The following is a 19808-nucleotide window of genomic DNA, read 5'->3' on the forward strand; positions in this document are numbered from 1 at the left end:
TACATAATAAATAAATAAATAAATAAATAAATAAATAAATAAATATTTAAAAAAAAAAAGAAATCTCTTCCGACTTTCAGAAGTGGTTGGGAAATATGATGGAAGTTGGTTTAATAAACTTTTTTTGAATGCCTGTTGCGTGTTGGACACTGCTCTACTTCAGTATGGAGGGGGGAGATGAACAGCATGGTCTCCGCCTTTAAGAGGCTTACAGTCTTAACTATGGACGTAGATACGGGATGTTTTCATAATGTGGTAAGAGAAGATAATGTCCAGTGTGTTAGAAAGGGTAAAAGGCCATTCTGCCTGATCTGATCCAGGAGGGTTTCTGGGAACAGTATTCCTGAGAGTTAGGATTACCCACTGTGTTATGTGCTAGGCATTATGGTGTGAATACACGTTTTCTCACACATATGCACACACATGTGCATACAGGTGCCATGCCAACACCTTTACCCGCTTAGCCACCTCACCAGTTGAGTACATACCTTTTGACAACACTTATTGAGAAAGTAAGAGTTGGTCTGTTTACAACACTCACGACATGATGCTGACCGTATGGAAGACGCAGAGGGCAATGAAAGGGTGCGGCCTTTACCACGTGAGGACTCCTGCCCCTAAATGACTCCCTATCACTTCAGGGGAGCTCTTTCTGTATATGCTTACTCCACTCTGGGAAAACCTGAATTCTATTTTGTTAGTTGAACACAAGCCAGGCATGGTGGCAAATCATGGTGGCAAATGCTTCCAGCCCAGCACTCTGGAATCAGAAACAAGTGGGTCTTCATGAGTTCCAGACCAGCCTGGTCTACATACCAAATTCTAGGCCAACCAGATACATGGGATACAGGGTTAAGGTTCTGTTCTCTCTCTCTCTCTCTCTCTCTCTCTCTCTCTCTCTCTCACACACACACACACACACACACACACACACACACACACACACAAAGAAAAAGAAAAAGAAAAAGTATGATGACATCTAAATAGACATTTGGGGCAGGCATTTGACTAAATGCAGACAGAACCCAAGACCTGGGGAAGAGGTCAAAAACAAAGATAGGCGAGGGATTTAGGAATCACAGGAGCTCAGGAGATTGTCCTGAGACCAAGGGTGGCCCCGGGGGCAAGTGGACTTAACTCAGAAGAGGAACGGTCTGCAAGGAAGCCAATCATAGTTGTCAAGTATGGAAACACTACCGGAGCACAGTATATCAGAATCCATGGGGACAGAGTTCTGAGAAGGGGTGAGAACGGCTTATTCGTAAAGAGAGCAGCAAAGAAGCCTGTGGATGCTGCCCTATGTGTGAGGATGCGCAGATGAGGAGGCTGCCCTCAACGACCCAGGACTTCCTGACAATCTACAGGAAGGCAGAGGAAGCGGGATATGGGGAGCAGGTCCTGAGACCTCAGAGGCCGGGGCCTGACACCAGGATGACAGCAACAGAAGCTGCAAGGGCGGGCAGTGGGTTCTTCATGGAGAGCCGCAGAGAGCAAAGCTCTGCTGACACCTCGGTCTCAGGTACTGAATCGGGGTCTGCACTTCTGGCCTTGAACTGTGGGGAGAACACATTTCTGTGGTTTTAGGCCAATGTCTGTGGCAATTCAGTACAATAAGGTCAGGAAACCAAATCCATTAACACCACAGGGAACCTTATAAAATACCTGAGTAGGATAGAAACACTAGCGAGCTCCGTGCATTCATCTTTATCCATGTAAAAAACAAAAACCATACCAAAAATCTGTATAATAGGGTAAAGAAAAACCACAACCATACCAATAAACTGTACTAAAAGCATTTGACAAAATTAAGTAAAATATTTAGAGAATCTTGACCCAAATCTTGGCCACTGCACACTAACTCTGAACATCTTTGATTTAAACATAGACTGCAAAGGTATGGAACATTTAGGTGATAACACAGGCCATCTTTGGAATTTCCTTAGTCCATCCAGCTGTGGAAAGGTGGCTTACAACAGAAATTTGTTACTTGCAGTTTTGTAGGCTGGGAAGTCCAAGGTAACACTGTGTATCTGGTGAGGACTCCTGAGTCCTGGCTGCTACCCTGGGATCCACTGCTTGCTGTTTGTATAGTTCGGCTCCTTCCTATCTATCCCTGTTGGGTTGCAGTTTGGGCTCTGCCAGGAAAGCAAATCCAATCCCATCATCAGCTATGATGTTGAATTGCAGTGTGTTATTTTTTAAACTGGGGTATCTTCTGTCTTTACTCCATAGCCCGGGCTGACTGGGACTGAGTATGTAGCTAAGGTTTTCCTTTTTTTTTTTTTAATTGTTTTTGTTTTGTTTTTTTGAGACAGGATTTCTCTGCAGCTTTGGAGCCTGTCCTGGAACTAGCTCTTGTAGACCAGGTTGGCCTTGAACTAGCAGAGAGCTGCACGTCTCTGTCTCCTGAGTGCTGGGATTAAAGGTGTGTGCCACCACCACCTGGCACTCAGGTTGTCTTTGAACTGAAGACAGTCCTCCTTAGTCTCCTGAGCGCTGGTTATGGGTTGTGCAGGGAACTCCAGGGATGCAGACCTTTCATGAGCTGTCATGTTCCTGTAATTAACCCCAGTCAACCCGCTGGGGTTTGTAATGAGTCTTTTCCTGTTCCATCAGCCAGCTCCCAAATAATGACACGGAGACTTCTGATAAATTAGGAAAACTTGGCCTATAGCTTAGGCTAGTTCCTAACTCGTTCTTATAACTTAACTTATAACTTAACTAGTTCTTATAACGTGTCAGTGCCACATCTGGGCTGAACTGATGTTTGCTCAGATCATGTCTGCAGTAGTTATTTTTGTTGTTGCTGCTGCTGTGACAAAATCCTAGCAAAAGCAACTTAAAGAAGGAAGGGTTTGTTCTGGCTCACAGAAGAGCTCATCATGGCAGGTAACAAATAGCAGCAGGATCTTGAGGTGGCTGGTTACACCACATCTGTAGTCAGGAAGCAGAGAGTGATGGATGCTTGTGTTCAGCCTGTCTCCTTTTTTTTGTGCAGTTCAAGACCCTGACTCATATATATATCATCCTCCACATCTCAGCCTTATATAGATATAATCCCTCATAAAGAGATAAGCTTTTTTTTGGGGGGGGGGTTTCGAGACAGGGTTTCTCTGTGGTTTTGGAGCCTGTTCTGGAACTAGCTCTTGTAGACCAGGCTGGTCTCGAACTCACAGAGATCCACCTGAGTCTGCCTCCCAAGTGCTGGGATTAAAGGAGTGCGCCACCACCGCCCGGCTTGCCACAGTGATTCTAAACCCCATGAAGGTAGCAATCAACACTAACCATTAGTTAGTAACAAGCAACACTAACCATTTTGTTTCCCCAAAGTCATGCAACAGACAGCTAGTTTTGAATCATCTCAGAAGGTGATCTGTGTGATCTGGTCTGTGGCCCAGGGATGACTAGAGCAGGGGACACTGGCCTATCTTGACAGTCTGTTTAAAGGGCTGGAGAGACGTCTCAGTGGTTAAGAGCACTGACTGCTCTTCCAGAGGTCCTGGTTCAGCCATATGGTGGTTCACAAACATCCATGACTCCAGGTCCAGGAGATCGATGCCTAACATCAAACACACACGGTGCAGTCCAGGGAAAACATTCATACACAAATATCAACCTTTAAAAAATGAAAGGAAGTGGTTGGGGAAGTGAGTTTGGGACTGTCTGTGTGTGAATGTGCATGAGAAATAGAGTTCCCTGACACTCTAGGGCTCAACTGTAAGGAGTGTGGCCTCGGCAATGTGGCAACACCAGAGAATAAAGTGTCACAATGATCAGTCATACTAGTCACCCTTACTGCACACCTATTTATCAAAGGGCTCAACAGTAAAAAAAGGCACGAGTTTGAGCGGCTGGTAGGTCTGAGGGATACAGAAAAGGAAGTGCTGCAGAAGTGTGTCACAGGCAACAATGACAGCAGGAAGGCAGAATGGCAACCACCTGCCCGCTGTGAGGGGAAAGGTCATGCAAAAGAGCTTCCGGAAGGAAATGATGTAAGCAGAAATCAGCCGGAAGACAAGGGGAAATGTGTGCTGGGAGAGAGGTCTCTGCTCACTGCAGGGGAAGGGCAGGAGGTGAGAAAGACCTCGGGCTACCTCAGGGCGTACGTGGAGCCTCTGCAGAGCTTCAGGGATGAGAGAGAAGTAGACTTGGGTTTCTTTAGAGAACAATTTGGGATAATACAGGGATTGATTGGAAAAAGAAAAATGCGCTGGGCAGTGGTGGTGCATACTTTTAATCCCCGCACTTGGGCGGCAGAGGTTGGCAGATCTCTATGAGTTCGAGACCAGCCTGGTCTATAAGAGCTAGTTCCAGGACAGCCAGAGCTGTTACACAGAGAAACCCTGTCTTGAAAAACAAACGAACAAAAATTAATAATAATAATTCAGTATTAAACTATAATATATTTTCTTCTTTACTGAATAAATAACCAGTTATTTAACAGTTAATAGAAAACAAAATCATAACAGAACTTGGCAGAGGCTATATATACACAGCAAGAGCTGGCAGGGCAAAGCCCCACACGTGGTGGCCTCCCGTCGTCACCTGAAACCACTTACACTTTATAAGCTGACAACCTGACCAGTAAAAGGAAGTAATCTTCCTTGTTGATATATTCACACTTTAGTCCCCAAGATTTATAAAGGCATATCTGAGTATAATTTTTGTTTGTTTGTTTTAAAGAAGGGTCTTGCAATGCAGCCCAGGCTGTCCACAATCTTGTGATCCTCCTGCCTCAGCCTCTTGTGTGCTAGGATTACAGGTGTATGCTGTTTGTTTTGTTTTTGAGACGGGTTTCTCTGTGTACTCCTGGCTGTCCTGGAACTTGTTCTGTAGACCAGGCTGATCCTGAACTCAGAGATCCGTCTGCTTCTGCCTCCTGAGCACCGGGATTAGGCGTGCACCACCACTGCCAGGCTGTTTTCTTAATATATAAAGAATAAAGGATTTCTTATGCTGCAGAAAGAAAACAAACAGCAGCGGGAGAGGAAATCCCAGCCAGGTGTACACAGTGTAGCCTCTCACTGACCCAACCACTGCTTTAGAAATCTTTACAATTCTGGGGGGATAAGGCATTCAAAGTAGTTAAATGTTGAAAAAACAAGGATAATTTGTGATGGTAATAACATATTACTGGGAAAGAAAAACCGCCAGGAAGTCAAAGCTAGAAGCTGGTGGGAACAGGCACTTATGATCCTCAGCGCTCAGCCTGCCACCTGAGGGAGAACCCAGCCTTTTTTGTTTTCTAGGTTTTAGTTCACTTGTTTTTTAGAAACCGGCAAGCTGGGAGGTGGTGGAACACACCTTCAAACCCAGCACTTGGGAGGCCGAGGCAGATCTCTTTGAGTTCAAGGTCAGCCTCGTCTACAAAGTAAGTTCCAGGTCAGCCAGGATTGCTACACAGAGAAACCCTGTCTTGAAAAACAAAATAAAAACAAATAAAAACAGAGCGACCAAATCTGAAGCTGCTAGTTCCACTGACCCAGGTGACCTTCCCGCAGACCCCACAGTGAGCCTGCCTTGCGCCCCCTGCCTCAGAGCAAGGCTTCTCTGGCTCCTTTTCCCAGAAGCCACTGTGATTCAGTCTTCCAGTTTAGTTGTTTTTTCTCTTGATCTCTAACAGAATTCTGCTTTAAAACAAAACAAACACAAAGAACCAAATACTTGGGAAAAAAACCCGAACTTTAAGAGGCAAAGAGAATCCTTGTTTCAGGTGAGGTTTTCAAGTCCACCTTCAAACAGGAGCATATTCCTTTTCCAAATGATCATTTTATTTGAACAGATACATAAAAATGATTCCAATTTAAAAAAAACTACTAAAAACATACATCAACCACAAAAGCACTTACTCTGACTGGAGGAAAATGAGAGTGGCTATTTTCAAAATAGCAATAAACACAAAGAACCAACGTATACAAATCATGACAGCATACATCTCATTCTTGACAAAAATAGGTTGTTCTAGCACGAAGGCTTTGCTCCAGCTCCTCCCATACATTCACCATGAATCCGTTTGCATGTGTGACTGACTCAAAGGCACTCAGTTCAGAGGTTAGAAAGTCCTGAGCTTAAGTAGGAAACAAGATTCCCAACTAAAATTTGAACATAAATTCCAACAACCAGAGAACACGAAATGTTTGAAAATGCAGTATTCTACATAAATAACTCATAACAGAGAACACAGAAATACAAGTCAGACAAGACCGCGCACATAAGGCGAAGGAATGTCCTCAGAATCAAACAGATTTCCCTTATTCAAGTTTATTTCAAGTCCTAAAGCTGATTGTTGTTGTCATTTAAAATTGTAGGAAAGTTAAAGTTTAAAAAATATGAAAAATGCCCGAATTTAGATTAAAAACAAAAACAAACCAAACTGAAACAGTTCCTAAGCCTAGTCTCCCAAACCACGAGAAGGATCTGATGGGAAAGCAGCGAGACTGGAAGGTCTCAGACTCAGCAGAAGTCTCAACAAGCGACTGAAAACCTAAAAGACAGCGTTAAGGGGACCAGCTGCAAGAGCATTTATACCTGGCCATTCAAGCTATGCCCTTAGCATTCTCTTAACAAAACAGAACAAATTTACAGATGAAAAGGTGAAGCTCACTTACATCGGGCAGGTAATTCAAGCTCAAAATTCAATCTATATTTTGTTGCAAAGAAATGAGAAATTTACCTAAAGTAATTTTCTACTGCTACTAAATTAAAGCGAGAGTTGATATCCTTTTAACATACATGGTTTGACAGGTACTGCCTTAGCTTACAATACGTTTTCACATGTGCATAGAGATGTGATGCGGGTGAGGACATCCCCTGCAGCGTCCATGAAGTCCATAAGGGCCAGCACTGTTAGTCACCTTGGACGTGAATGCAGGAGGCTGTGACGTTTAGCTGCCCTCGACAGTTTTCAGAGTGCTCCTCTTCCCACGGAGTGCTTCCTTCAGTTTCCTGGGTTTTCTGGGTGACGGTGATTTTCAATTCTTTTTTCTGGTGATATGTACAGGAAGTTACAGCAGACATACAAAGGGAAGACCAGAAGCCTGCTGTCCAAGTTCATCACCACTTGCTCCTAGAAGACAGACATGTGGGTTAAGACAGCTAGACAGCAACATTTCACAACATCTGTAAGTCTAGCTGCGGAGTAAGAAGACAGCGTGGGGTGAGGCACTCACCACAGCTCTAATCGTAGACACATTTATGAGCTTGTTACCTGCATTTTCCTCACTGTTTAACCCCACACTGAGAACTAAGGCTGACAGACAGAGCAAGCTACTCAACAGGGCAGCTATTCTCTATCAAGCAGGGCACACAGCTCAAAGGCAGAGCACACTCACACTCAGCACATTCTGAGCTCATCACTACTTTAGTCTAGCATGCACAGGGCTCTAGTTTCAACCCCCAACACCTGAAACAACCAACATACAAGTCCCCTGTGCACAGTGAACTGCTCACTTGACTTCAGTTTTTATTTATTTTTTTTTCGAGTTGATTTCAGTTTTTAATACACTGGTACCAATCACGGGACTAAGGCAGCGAGTCACTGTTGTCATCACCAAGCAGTTCCCGCCCTCATCTAAATCCCCCACTGTGCCTAGAACACATCACATACAAAGTATATCATGTACAAGCATTTTGGGTTCACCTACATCTATGCACATGAAACAAAGACGGGTGATGAGAGCCACAAGGGGACCTCTGATGCTTCGGATCTCTCTGGACCTCACAGATCTGTCCCCCAAGACCAGAGAGCAGAGTAAGTCCTTAAAGAAGCAACACTGAAATGACATTTCTCACCTAGCCCTGAGGGACAGCCCATGTGCTTCAGGCCTTCGTCATGTTGTTCTATATATTTTGGAGATGCTGTAAGCACTGTTTAAAGGGAGTATGAAATACCAATTTCTATGAAGATCAACTTATACAACCGACTGACCAAAGTAGGCTTAACGAGTAGAACTTTGTTGGGGGTTTCACTGTGTAGCTCTGGCTGTCCTGGAACTCCTTCTGTAGACCAGGTATGTCTCGAACACACAGAGATCTGCCAAGCTCTGCCTCCCAAGTCCTGAGGTTAAAGGTGTGTTACTACTGCTAAGAAGAATACAACTTTGTATTGGGGGTGTGTGTTTAAGAACATAAATTTAGGTAAATGTATAGAAATTTTATTCAAATATAGGCCACAATCTCTCTGTACTCACCCCAAAAGGGAAGGCAGTATTCAGGAAAATCTCAGGGAGTAAAATCAGAACACTGTCATAATGGCAGATGGGAAAACTTTTGCCAAAAGAATGTCAGCACACATCTGACATTTGCCTTGGGGAAAAACCTGTCCCTTCAATTTGAATATAGGTTTACTAAACTTTGACATCACTTTACTAACTTGATAATCTTGAAGCCACACACACACTGATGATTAAGAAAAAAAATCACAATTGTGCACTGACAAAAAACAAACATAAAAAAATAAAAGCCCTGATAAAAACATGATGTCAGGGGTCTGAGTGCAGTTAAAACTGGCCTTAGGTAGGCCCACAGTGCTCTGGGATCATGCCAGAATGCTTCTTCTACTAGACTACACTAACACACGCTCATGTGGATTTCCTCCACCACAGGAATAGGACTCCACATGCAGTAGGAGCAAAAGCACTGGGCAAATAAAATGGGTAGGTATGATTAACTTGGCCTGGAGCCTTTTAGCTTTCTGGCTACTTTGAGCTGTGGCTGTTTGTTATGAAGTTCTAGATAGACAGTAAAGACAGACAATGATCATTTAGTCCCAGGGCCAACAGGGAACTTTAGTGTAGGAAGACAGGGATTTGAGGGCCCTCGTTCCATAGCTGTTGAAAAGGACATTCCCACATTCCATTTGCCATGCCTGCATCTACTTCTGTGGATCCGCAGTAGCAGTAGTGCTCAGGGCCTCTCTCACATAAGCCACGCCCTCTGCCATGAGCTGCAGCAGCAGAAGTGCACAGTGGGACTGTGTGAGAGGTCCCTAAGGCACGTGAGGGCGCAGTATTGATTCTCCACGGTCCCTCAGGCTGGCCCCTCCAGCTGAGGAAACAAGGGTTCTAAGTCCTTTCTGAAACAGGACCCCATTTTTAGTGTGGTAGGCTTCTAAAGGAAACGAACTTCCTCACCATTTAGCACTTTTATTTTTGTTTCTGAAAACAGTTCACTTTCTCATCCTAACATTTCAAAACTTATAGAAGCATTTGGATATATGACATGAAAAATGACTGCAGAGAATACGGAGAATATTATGGATGTCTATCCTCTTCCTACCCAGGAGCACTAAAGGGTGGTCAGGTCCTCAGGACACCTGCTGTAAGAGTAGGAATAAGCATCCAGGTGCAGGGCTTTGTGAAGAGATACCAAAGCCATCATTTCCTTACTGCCAACTCTTTCCCCTCAGATGATTTTTGTTTGTTTGTTTTGTTTTTTGAGACAGGGTTTCTCTGTATAACAGCTCTAGCTGTTCCCAAAATTTGATTTATAGATTTCTAAGGCTGGTCTCGAACACACAAAGATCTATCTGCCTCTGCCACCCAAGTGCTGGCATTAAAGGCGTGTGCTACCATCACCTGACCAGGTGATCTTTTTGTTTCTGTGCTCTCATCCAGTTTCAAAGGGTAGATAGAGTCCAGAGAAGCAGTTTTAGAACATCTTAAGTCTACACAGATTCATTTGCATTTCATACATATATGCATATATACGGACTCAATATAACTTTATGCATCATTTATTGAAAATATTGTTTCATGATGGAATGCTCCCTGTGGTGTTCAAAACACTTCAGATTTTAGTACAGCATTTTGGGTTTATCTAGAGAGCGGGAATCGACCAAGCTCTGCAGAGGTGACAAGGATATTTTCACCTTTACTTTGAAAAACAATTAACAAATTTTCACATCAAAATATTGTCATTTAATGTCAGTTTTAAGAGCTTCAAAGACGCCAAGCACACATATGATGCAGTAAAGTGGCAAGCACACAAGCACACATACCTGGTCTTTTTCAAGTGTCAGTATTTGGTAGCCAGTTGCTCGACTGCATATGAGTTTTCCACTACTGTCAAAAGAAGCCAATCGCAATCTAGAATTAAAAAAAAAATCAATGTTTAAGTGAAAACAAATATAAACAAATCCTTCCTCACTCTATTTTTTCTCCTTCTATATTTCCGGAAGTCCTATTTTTGGTAGGGCTGTAGACTGAGTCCAGGCCTAGGCAAACATGCTACCACAGCTACAGCTCCAACCTTTGGTTTTTAGGAACAGGTCTCATTATGTAGCTCAGGCTGGCCTTCAATCATGATCTTCCTGCTTCCATCTCCTGAGTGATGGGATTACAGGAGTGTGCTCAACACAAGATGAGTCCTTTATAAAGAATTTTAAAGTCTTTTCAAAATGTTACATTAGCTCCAGTCAGATTTCTAACCTGTGTTGTTCTAATTATTATATAAAAATAACCCTGAAGAGCTGGGCGGTGGTGGCGCACGCCTTTAATCCCAGCACTCGGGAGGCAGAGGCAGGCGGATCTCTGTGAGTTTGAGGCCAGCCTGGTCTACAGAGCTAGTTCCAGGACAGGAACCAAAAAAAGCTACAGAGAAACCCTATCTCGAAAATCCAAAAAACAAACACAAAAACAATCTCTAAAGTGCCCTTTTGTCACTGTGGCGAGACATAGCACATGAAGCTATTTGATTTCTTTACAAAGGCATCCACCTTCAGAGCATCTCCGCCTTCCCAGCTGACACCATCCCCATTCAACAGTAACTCTTCAAATCTCTTCTCCCAGAACTGGCACTCATCAGCCTACTTTCTGTCCCTATCAACTTTTCTATTCTAGGCATGAGTGGAATCAGGATGGCTGTCCTTTTGTGACACACTTAACTCACTTCACAGGGTCTTTGCTGGACTCTCCTTTTGAAGGATGACTCATGTTCTGCTGTGTGTACATTATCATCGATGTTTACCCAGTTATCTGTCAAGCCTCACACAGGCTGCTTCTACCCTCTAGCCTCCATGAGCAATGCTGCTGCAAGCCTCACAGTGTAAATATCTAAGCCCTTGCTTCCGACTCTTTTGGAATGTCCCGAAGGGGAACTGGTGGACCGTAAAGAACGTGTTTATTTTTTGCAAAGGGTCTTATTGTGCATGCTGCAGCAGCATCATTTTGTACAAGGTTATCAGCAGAGGACAAGAATCTGGTTCTTCTACAGCCTTGTCTATGTTTGTTATTGTTTTGGATAAAAGATGTGAAACAGCATTTTATTGTGTTTTTTATTTCATTTTCCAAATGACTAGAGATATTAAGCATCTTTTTGTTCACCTGACATTTATATATATTCTTTGGAGAATTTGTGTGTGTGTTTGTGGGGATATATGTATGTATATGTGTATTATAGAGGCTTGATACCAATATGGGGTACCTTTCTCTAGACCTTTGGGCTTACCTATTTGGCTAAGTAGGCTGGACAGGAGGCTCCATGCTTGCCTGGCAAGCACTATACTGAATGAGCCATCTTTCCAGCCTTTTGGAGAAATTTTAGGCAAGTTCTTTGGTGTTTTGTTTTGCTGGATCTGCAGGACTAAATCCAGAGACTTGTGCAAGCTCCATGGCTGCCTTGGCCACTTTTAATCATAAAAGTATGTTTTTAATCATAAAAACGTATTTTTTGTATATGGGTTTTTGGTGCCTGCTTGTATATATGTGCACTGAGTACATGAATGGTGCCAACAGAGGGTTTTGGTCCCCCTGGAACTGGAGTTACAGATGGTTGTGAACTGGATCTGGGTCCTCGGTAAGAGAACTACCCATGGAGCTGGGACTGTGTAATCAGTCTCATACTTAGCTAGAACTACAAACCTCTCCCACACCTAGCAGTTTTCAGTCGTAGTTTTTGGTCTGCTGTGTACTGAATGCTAATCCCACCAGGGATCGGTCTGCTTGCAGATGTCCTCTCCCCTTCTGCAGCGGCCTGTTCATTGGTACTCACTGACACATATGCTTCTTGAGCCTGTGCTTTTGGCATCACATCAAAGAAGATTATACCAGGCCAGGCAGTGATGGTGCACACCTTTAATCCCAGCACTTGGGAGGCTGAGGCAGGTGAATCTCTGTGAGTTCCAGGCCAGCCTGGTCTACAGAATGAGTTCTAGGACAGGCTCTAAAGCTACAGAGAAATGCCCCCAACAAAAGAAGTCTAGACCAAATCAAATGTCATCAAGCCTTTGCCCTGTATCATCTCCCAACTATGTCAACAACTTTAGATCTTACATAATCTCTTTGAAGTTCTGTTTTAGAGACAGGGTCTCATTACATAAATTCATATATGTAAACAAGTCTGGTCTCAGACTCACAAACATCTGCCTGCTCCTATCTCCCAAGTGCCAGATTTAAAGACATCATACCATTATGTTTGGCCCCTTTGAGCTTATTTTTTTTTTTTTTTTTTTTTTTTGGTTTTTCGAGACAGGGTTTCTCTGTGGCTTTGGAGCCCATCCTGGACTAGCTCTTGTAGACCAGGCTGGTCTCGAACTCACAGAGATCCGCCTGCCTCTGCCTCCCGAGTGCTGGGATTAAAGGCGTGCACCACCATCGCCCGGCCTTTGAGCTGATTTTTGCAAACAGCATCAGTCAGCTACTTGCTCCTGGCAGTCCATAGCACCACCTCCAGGAAGTGATTGTCACTTAGCTTTCAGGCAGCGTTGGACACAGCATGCCTGGCAGGTACTACGAACATTGTCTTATGCTAGTTTGTACATTTTATTTGATAGGAATATAACATGCTGACAGTTCCAAGATCAGAATCAAGTTGTCCATCATTCCTGCTCTAGCTGCTAATCCTGGCAATCAAGACCTTCTATTCTTGTTTACTGAGAAACATTCAAAGAAATGGGAGTTTTCTCAGCTCCCGGTGCTTTCCCATATACTGTGTCTTACCAAGTCCAAAATTGGTGATCAAGGTTTCATTTCATTTCTTACCCTTCTGCTGGCGTAGGAAGTGGGGGTGTCATCCTACCTAAATGCTATGCTCCTTCGAGGCTGTAGGCTGACAGATCCACTGCATGGCTGATTCAGTGTATTCCGTTTGAAAATGATGTACCGATTGGTGTAAGTCACAAGGAGGTCAAAGCCGAAATTAAAACCTGTCCACCGCCAGCAGTACTAAGAGATACAAAGTATTCATTTCAGATCATCACATGAGCAAGTCACAAATTAAAAGTTCAAGTGTTTTTTTTTTTTTGCTTTGTTTTGTGTTTCTTTCATTTCAAGTAAGTGCAAGGGAAAGCACTTTCTGTCAGTGCCTCTCCCATATGGATCTGTCAAAACATCAGCCCTGGACTTGACACCCTGTGTGGCCAGATTCCCCAAGCGTTATCCTATACTTCCGTTCATACTGCAGTCCCATCCCAGGGAACCAGGCCTCCCACTGCAGTTCTGAGTAAGAACAGCTTGGGTGCCTGGCATCTGTAGTGGAAGATACTAGACTCAGAAGCTCTCTAAAATGCTCCAGCCAACCACCAGACACATGAAAACCACTCCAGATACCACCTCCACAGCTACCAGTTTATCAGAGAGGGAAAGTAAGGCAGGCACTCTCTGGATTACACAGTAACTCAGTATTCACTGATATGTACTGAGCATGTGTTATCCACCAGGCTCAACTCCAGGGAGTGGAGGCACCGCAGTCAGTAAGTCACTATGGTAGACAGAGGATGGGATATGTGAGATGAAAGAAGAGGTCAGGAGAGTGACTGACAGAGAGAAGGGATTCACAACTAGGGAGCCTGGGGAACAATGTGAGGAGGGGTCCAAGGAGCAGACTGGGATCTGGTTGGGAGGGAAGCTCTGCTGGTGAAAACATGCTGGGTCTCTCAGTGAGACAGTGAGAAGGGCTGCATGGCTAGGCCAGGGCAGGCAGGGACAGGAACTGGATGGAGATGGGTTCAGGGGCAGTCTAGTCTCTGATAAGGGAGAGTGAGTGTGGGAGGCTAAGAGAATATCTAGGAAAGAAAGCAGTATGATCTACCTTACATTTGCAGACTACTTTGGCTGCTGTGTAGGAGACAGGATACAAAAAATAAGAGTGAAATTGGGAGGAATCTGTAAACTGGAATATTGTATTCGTATGATGTAGTGGGAAGATCCTCCAGTAGCCCAGGCAGGAGAGATCATGACCTGGGCTGAGTGTTAATGCAGAGGGGATGAAATGCATTTGAAGGATTTACCCTCGAGGGATTTCTCCCGGATACCACAAGTGGAAGGAAAGAATTAGGAATCCATATACATGCAGTTTGGAGCATATATGACAGATGAACAGAGAGAGGCACTATCTCCAGGTAAGGAATCCTGGGGAAAACTGAGGGATGCTCCCTCCATCTGAGATGCTCTAGGTATCGGAGAAAGATGCCCAGTGGGAGTCAAGGACCACTTCTGCAGTCAGGCTGTAATGTCAAGGGAATAAACAAGAGCATATGGGACCAAGAACCGAACCTCAGTTCCAGTGATACTGCTAAGGAAGAGGAGAGTCTAGTAGACTTTAGGAAGATCATTCAGTGATGTAGGAAGACAACTGTCTGAACATTTGTCCTGGGAATCAAGTGGAAAGAGACAGAATAAGTGAAAAAGGTCACTGTTGCCAAGAGCAACAGGAATAGAACTTCACTTGAACATGGATCAATACCAACACTGCTGTAGTGAGAACGGCTAGAGGGGAGTCAGAAGGAATACTGTGCAGCCAAGGAGCAGTCTGAAGCTACCACAGCCACAAGCCAAAAGAGTAGTGTGGATGGTGCAGCAGAGGGAGGTAAGAACTGCAGGTTTCTCAGTGTTAAAACAGATGTAATCAATGGGCATGGTGCACACTCTTAATTCCAGCACTTGAGAGGCAGAGGCAGAGGCAGGCAGATCTCTGAGTTTGAGGATACCCTGGCCTACAGAGTGAGTTCCAGGACAGCCAGTACTACACAGAGAAACCCTGTCTTGAAAAACAAAAACAAAAAGAAAAAGATGGAATCAGAGGGTGGACAAGGACAGGATAGACAGCTCAAGACAGCAGCAGATCAAGGTTGGCAGACTGCTGGAAGGAAGGTACACAGACCCTGCCACAGCGAAAGGCAAGGCACCGTGGAAGCATCAGATGAGGTGAGAGGGCAGTCACTTCAGACAGGGAGGAAATAGTCACTGGAGAAAGGCAGGTGGCCTACCATGCAGCACCACAGACCAGGGTGATGCCCATGGTTATTACCAAGGAACCCCCCTGGGAAGGGTGCTTGTCTCTGGCCTTGTTCTGGTTAGTTTTACATCAACATGACACAAGCCAGAGTCACTTGAGAAGGAACCTCAATTAAGAAAATGTCCACACCAAAGTGGCCTGTAGGGCATTTTCTTGATTAACGATTGATGTGGGTAGTGCCACCTTCGGGCTGGTGATCGTGGATGATATGAGACAGTAGGTTGGGCAGGCCATGATGAACAAGCCAGTAAACAGCACTCCTCGACAGCTTCTGCCTCAGTTCCTGACTCCAGGTTTCTATCCAACGCCTTTCAGTGATGGGACTATCATCTACAACAATAATAAATCCTTTCCTCCCCAAGTTGCTTTTAGTCACAGTGTTTATCCAGCAATAGAAACCCTAACTAAGACAGATCTCTAAGAGAATTTCAGCCTAACATGGTACTCATTCAGAGTCTGGGAACTGGGACTTGCTGAGATGAGTCTCCCAGCATCAAATGGGGAAAAGGAGAAGAGGATGGACAGAAACAAGGGAAGGGCGTAAGGTGAGACAAAACACAAGTCAGTAAAGAAGGGAAGGGAGGGGCAGGAGGAGATGACAAGTTGTACATCTCAAGGGGTAAACAATGTTCAAGTTCAAAACAGAGCTAGGAAGAGAAAGGAGAAGTGGGAGTTGTGGGGGACACTTGAAATGGAGAGTCTGAAGGTGATGTCACCAGTGGGGAGTGAGTGCCTTGGTAGCGTAGAACACAGGATCAATAGGGACACAGAGTGACAGTGACAGGACAACGAGCAGAAGACCATGCACCCGATGCGTCTCCTTTGAAGGAGCGGCAGTTCATGAGGGATGAAGCACATGATGAGGAGTGAAGAACCCCTGCTGTGTCATGCTGCAACCCTGCAGGCGAGCATCAAATAACCTCTGAAAGGTGAAAGTGCAGATAAATTTTGGGAAAAAGGACCAGGGAAAACTAGACTGGAATCTAAGGGTAGAAGTGGGGACAGCTAGGCTGCATAATCAATTGACTGGAGCACAGGCAGGTTTTAGAACAACAAAGACAGGTTCTCCAGAGACAGCGGGTAAACATTCCTTCTTTCACTCCCACGTCTGCAAGCTCCATATAAGGTGCAAAGGCAGTTGTTCTCGGTGTGGAGAGCATTCTGAGGGGACAGGCAACTCTGAGTTGGGGTAACTGTCAATCAGACCTCTGAGACAATGCAACACCTCCCACACAATCAATCTCAACTTCTGTACTGCAGAGGAACCTTCTCAACCTTCTCTTCTGGACTCTAAATTCAAGTTCGATGGTTTCAAACAAGACTGAGTAACTATTGAGCACAGTGGTTGGAACCCTTGTTCAGGACACCAAAGTACAGACAAGATCAAATATGGTCTTCTCAAGCCATGACATACTAGTAAGCAGGAGCCTCAGACATCTGCTTCCTTATGCTGAAACTACTTTAAAAGAACATGTATTTATTTACTTTTGAGACTTGCCACAGTAAGCCCACTTTTAAATATCATATTAGGAAAAACTGCAAACACCTGAAAGTAAAGCAAAGCGCGTAAGAGAATCTCAGCAAGCTGAGATCATACAGACCACAGCCACACTTACTTCACCATCTTTGGCAAGCTTCCTGCCACACCTCATGCTATTTCCCTCAAGCTCTTCTTTATTGATTTCTTGAGGTCTGAAATGATACAAGAGCAAAGAGCTTTCGTGGAAAACAGGCAACTAGTAATTAAAAAAAAAAACAATGTGAGTTTAAAAAGAACAGAAATTGTTGGGTCATGGTGGTACACGCTTTTAATTCCAGTACTCAGGAGGCAGAGGCAGGCAGATCTCTGTGAGTTCGAGACCAGCCTGGTCGACAGAGAGACTTCTAGGACCGCCAAGGCTACATAAAACTCGAGGGGAGGGTGGGTCATCACAGGACCTGCTGGAGTTTGGTAGAATGTGCTACAGGGGAGGATTCCAACAGAACAGTCGATTACTCCTTCTTTATTTACAGTGTCAAACAGACACAGGATTTGGTCAGCCGGTGTAAGTGTAAGATGACAGAGGCTTCTAGGACAGGCTGCTGAAGGCTCCCACACTCTGTGCTTGAGTTTCTCCTGCCTGAGTTCTCAGACACGTGTTCTGCGACTATTCAAGCCCAGCATGGTGAGTCAGATGTTTTCATTGTCAAGTCTCAACAACATCATCAGATGTCTGTGTCTGCCTTCAGGCACAAGTTGCACACTGCATTTCCGTTTTAGAACGATAATCCTCTTCAGTCTGGGAGAAGATCCTGGAAGGAGGCTTTACTAGGTCCTAAGACAAGGTCCTCACATTTTGGGAGCCCTGAAGCTGGACCAGGCACTCAGCAGCAGGAACAGGCTGTGCAGTCATACAGCAGAGTTGTATGCCCTCCCCTTTTACTATAGTGCTAGGGCCTAGGACGTCCTACAGTGATGTGGGCATTTGACCCAAGCTATGCCCCAGGTGGCACACATATTCTCAGGGTCAAGCAAAGGAGACACTTACACAAGTTGTGCCTTAGCTAAGAGAGAAAGGACAAAGTAGAAAAAGACTCAACCAAGAACACCAAACTTAAGTCAAATGCACAGTGCTACAGTGTGACTGAACTGCATTATGCCAACACTTCAGATCCGATTTCCACTAATAACTGACTCATTTTCTAGTTCTTAATTTCTTCTGCGTCAGCAATTTTATTTTCTTTGTACTGATAAGTATGCTACAGATGAGCTTGGTAAAAGATGAGACTATTAATAAAATAGAAATTAAAAAACCCAGATAATAAGAATCCTGTAGCCTAGGCATGGAGGTACATGCCTTTAATGCCAGCACTCGAGAGGCAGAGGCAGATGGAACTCTGTGAATTCAAAGCCAATCTGGTCCAGTTCCAGGACAGCCAGGGCTACATAAAAAGACCCTGTCTGTCTATCTGTCTGCCTGCCTCTCTTTTTGGGGAGGTGGGAGTTTGAGGCAGAGTTTCTCTGTGTAGCTCTGACTGTCCTGGAACTCACTGTGTAGACCAAGCTGGCCTCAAATTCAGAGATCCACCTGTCTCTGCCTCCTGAGTGCTAGGATAAAAGGTGTGTGCCACCACTGCTACCTAGCTGAGAGTCCCTGTCTCAAACAACAACACCCAAAATCTTGTGAATTCATAGAATATTTTCATGTATTCACTGTTTGGTCAGAAACTTACAATTAGGCCAAATTCTTTGGTGCATAAAAAAAAGGGTTAAAAGAGAGAGAAAAAAAAAACTCACCAAAATAAAATGTTTTCTTAGGCCTTCCTTGTACAACTATGACCTGATGACTTTACTTCACTCTGATGGAGGAGGGTCATCTGTCTATCTGTTGCTTTCATTGGTTAATTAATAAAGAAACTGCTTGGCCTTTGATAGGACAGAAATTAGGTAGGTGGAGTAGACAGAACAGGATGCTGGGAAGAAGGCAGTAAGGCAAAATGCCACGGAGCCAGCCACCAGGTCAGACATGCTGAATCTTTCCCGGTAAGCTACTACCTCATGGTGCTACACAGATTATTAGAAATGGGCTAATCAAGATGTGAGAATTAGCCAATAAGAGGCTGAAACTAATGGGCCAGGCCGTGTTTAAATGAATACAATTTGTGGTTATTTCAGGGCATAAACTAGCCAGGTGGCTGGGAGCCAGGCGGCAGGAACACGGCTGGCCTGCTGTTCCTTCTACATCACTCAATGCAAATACCTTCAAAACTTATTTACTAATCACAATTTGACATCATACAATGAGAACGAGCTTCATCTGCATGTAACTATCAAAAGCATGCCTTCCAAAAGGGTCAGTCTACATAGCATTACAGTACATGAATGGGTGCGTTTAAACAGTCTATGCTCATGTGAAATCACGCCTGTGGTGGCTGGCCAGCAGCAGTAGCCGGGCAGCACTGGCTGCAGCTCCAGACTGACACTGTCAGACAGAATTCTGAGGGAAGCAAGCGGCTGCAGCTTTGTTTGTAGGGGCTCTGCCTGAAACAAGTCTCCTGAGTCCCATGGTTCATGCTTACAGACTTTCTCAAATCGTCCAGTACTTTTTTCTACCTGTTTTGTTCCTAAGTAGCTCTACTAAAAATATAATGAAAATTCATAGCAAGGTTTACTATTTATTTTGGATTGGGGACTCTGTAGTAAGAGCACTCAGCCTCGCATGTGCCAGGCCCTAGGTTCGGTCTCCCACACTGCAAAACCAGTTACATGATGTATGCTTACCCCACTTCACTGTCTTGTTCAGCCCGGAGCATAGCCAGCCACTGCTGTTTGTACACTGAGGACAGCCATTCTAAAGTATAAACATCAATAACAAGCAGTTGGTAAAACTTATATTTAAAACAGCAATTTACAAAGCAGGCAGCTCGTTTTATAAGCACACAGTAACAATGTGACTCTTTGGTTTACCACACCAAACTTCCTCTCAGACTTAAGAATGACCTCCTTGGGGCTGGAGAGATGGCTCAGTGGTTAAGAGCATTGCCTGCTCTTCCAAAGGTCCTGAGTTCAATTCCCAGCAACCACATGGTGGCTCACA

At 44.4% G+C, this 19808-nt stretch overlaps 1 protein-coding gene across 1 annotated transcript in view; it reads right to left on the reverse strand.

The window, feature by feature from the left end:
• Positions 1-5749: 5749 nt before the first annotated feature.
• Gmcl1 (germ cell-less, spermatogenesis associated 1) overlaps positions 5750-19808 on the reverse strand; it is a 40576-nt gene continuing 26517 nt past the window's right edge. Inside the window, exons 10-14 of the mRNA XM_013353027.2 lie at positions 19493-19562; positions 16848-16923; positions 13015-13160; positions 9998-10085; positions 5750-7066 (exon numbers count right to left, since the gene is read on the reverse strand). Coding sequence (XP_013208481.1) covers positions 6938-7066; positions 9998-10085; positions 13015-13160; positions 16848-16923; positions 19493-19562 — 509 coding nt within the window. The 3' untranslated portion in view covers positions 5750-6937. The remainder of the gene's footprint in view (positions 7067-9997; positions 10086-13014; positions 13161-16847; positions 16924-19492; positions 19563-19808) is intronic.

The sequence above is a fragment of the Microtus ochrogaster genome, unplaced genomic scaffold (assembly GCF_000317375.1).
Source record: "Microtus ochrogaster isolate Prairie Vole_2 unplaced genomic scaffold, MicOch1.0 UNK1, whole genome shotgun sequence".
Classification (NCBI taxonomy): Eukaryota; Metazoa; Chordata; class Mammalia; order Rodentia; family Cricetidae; genus Microtus; species Microtus ochrogaster.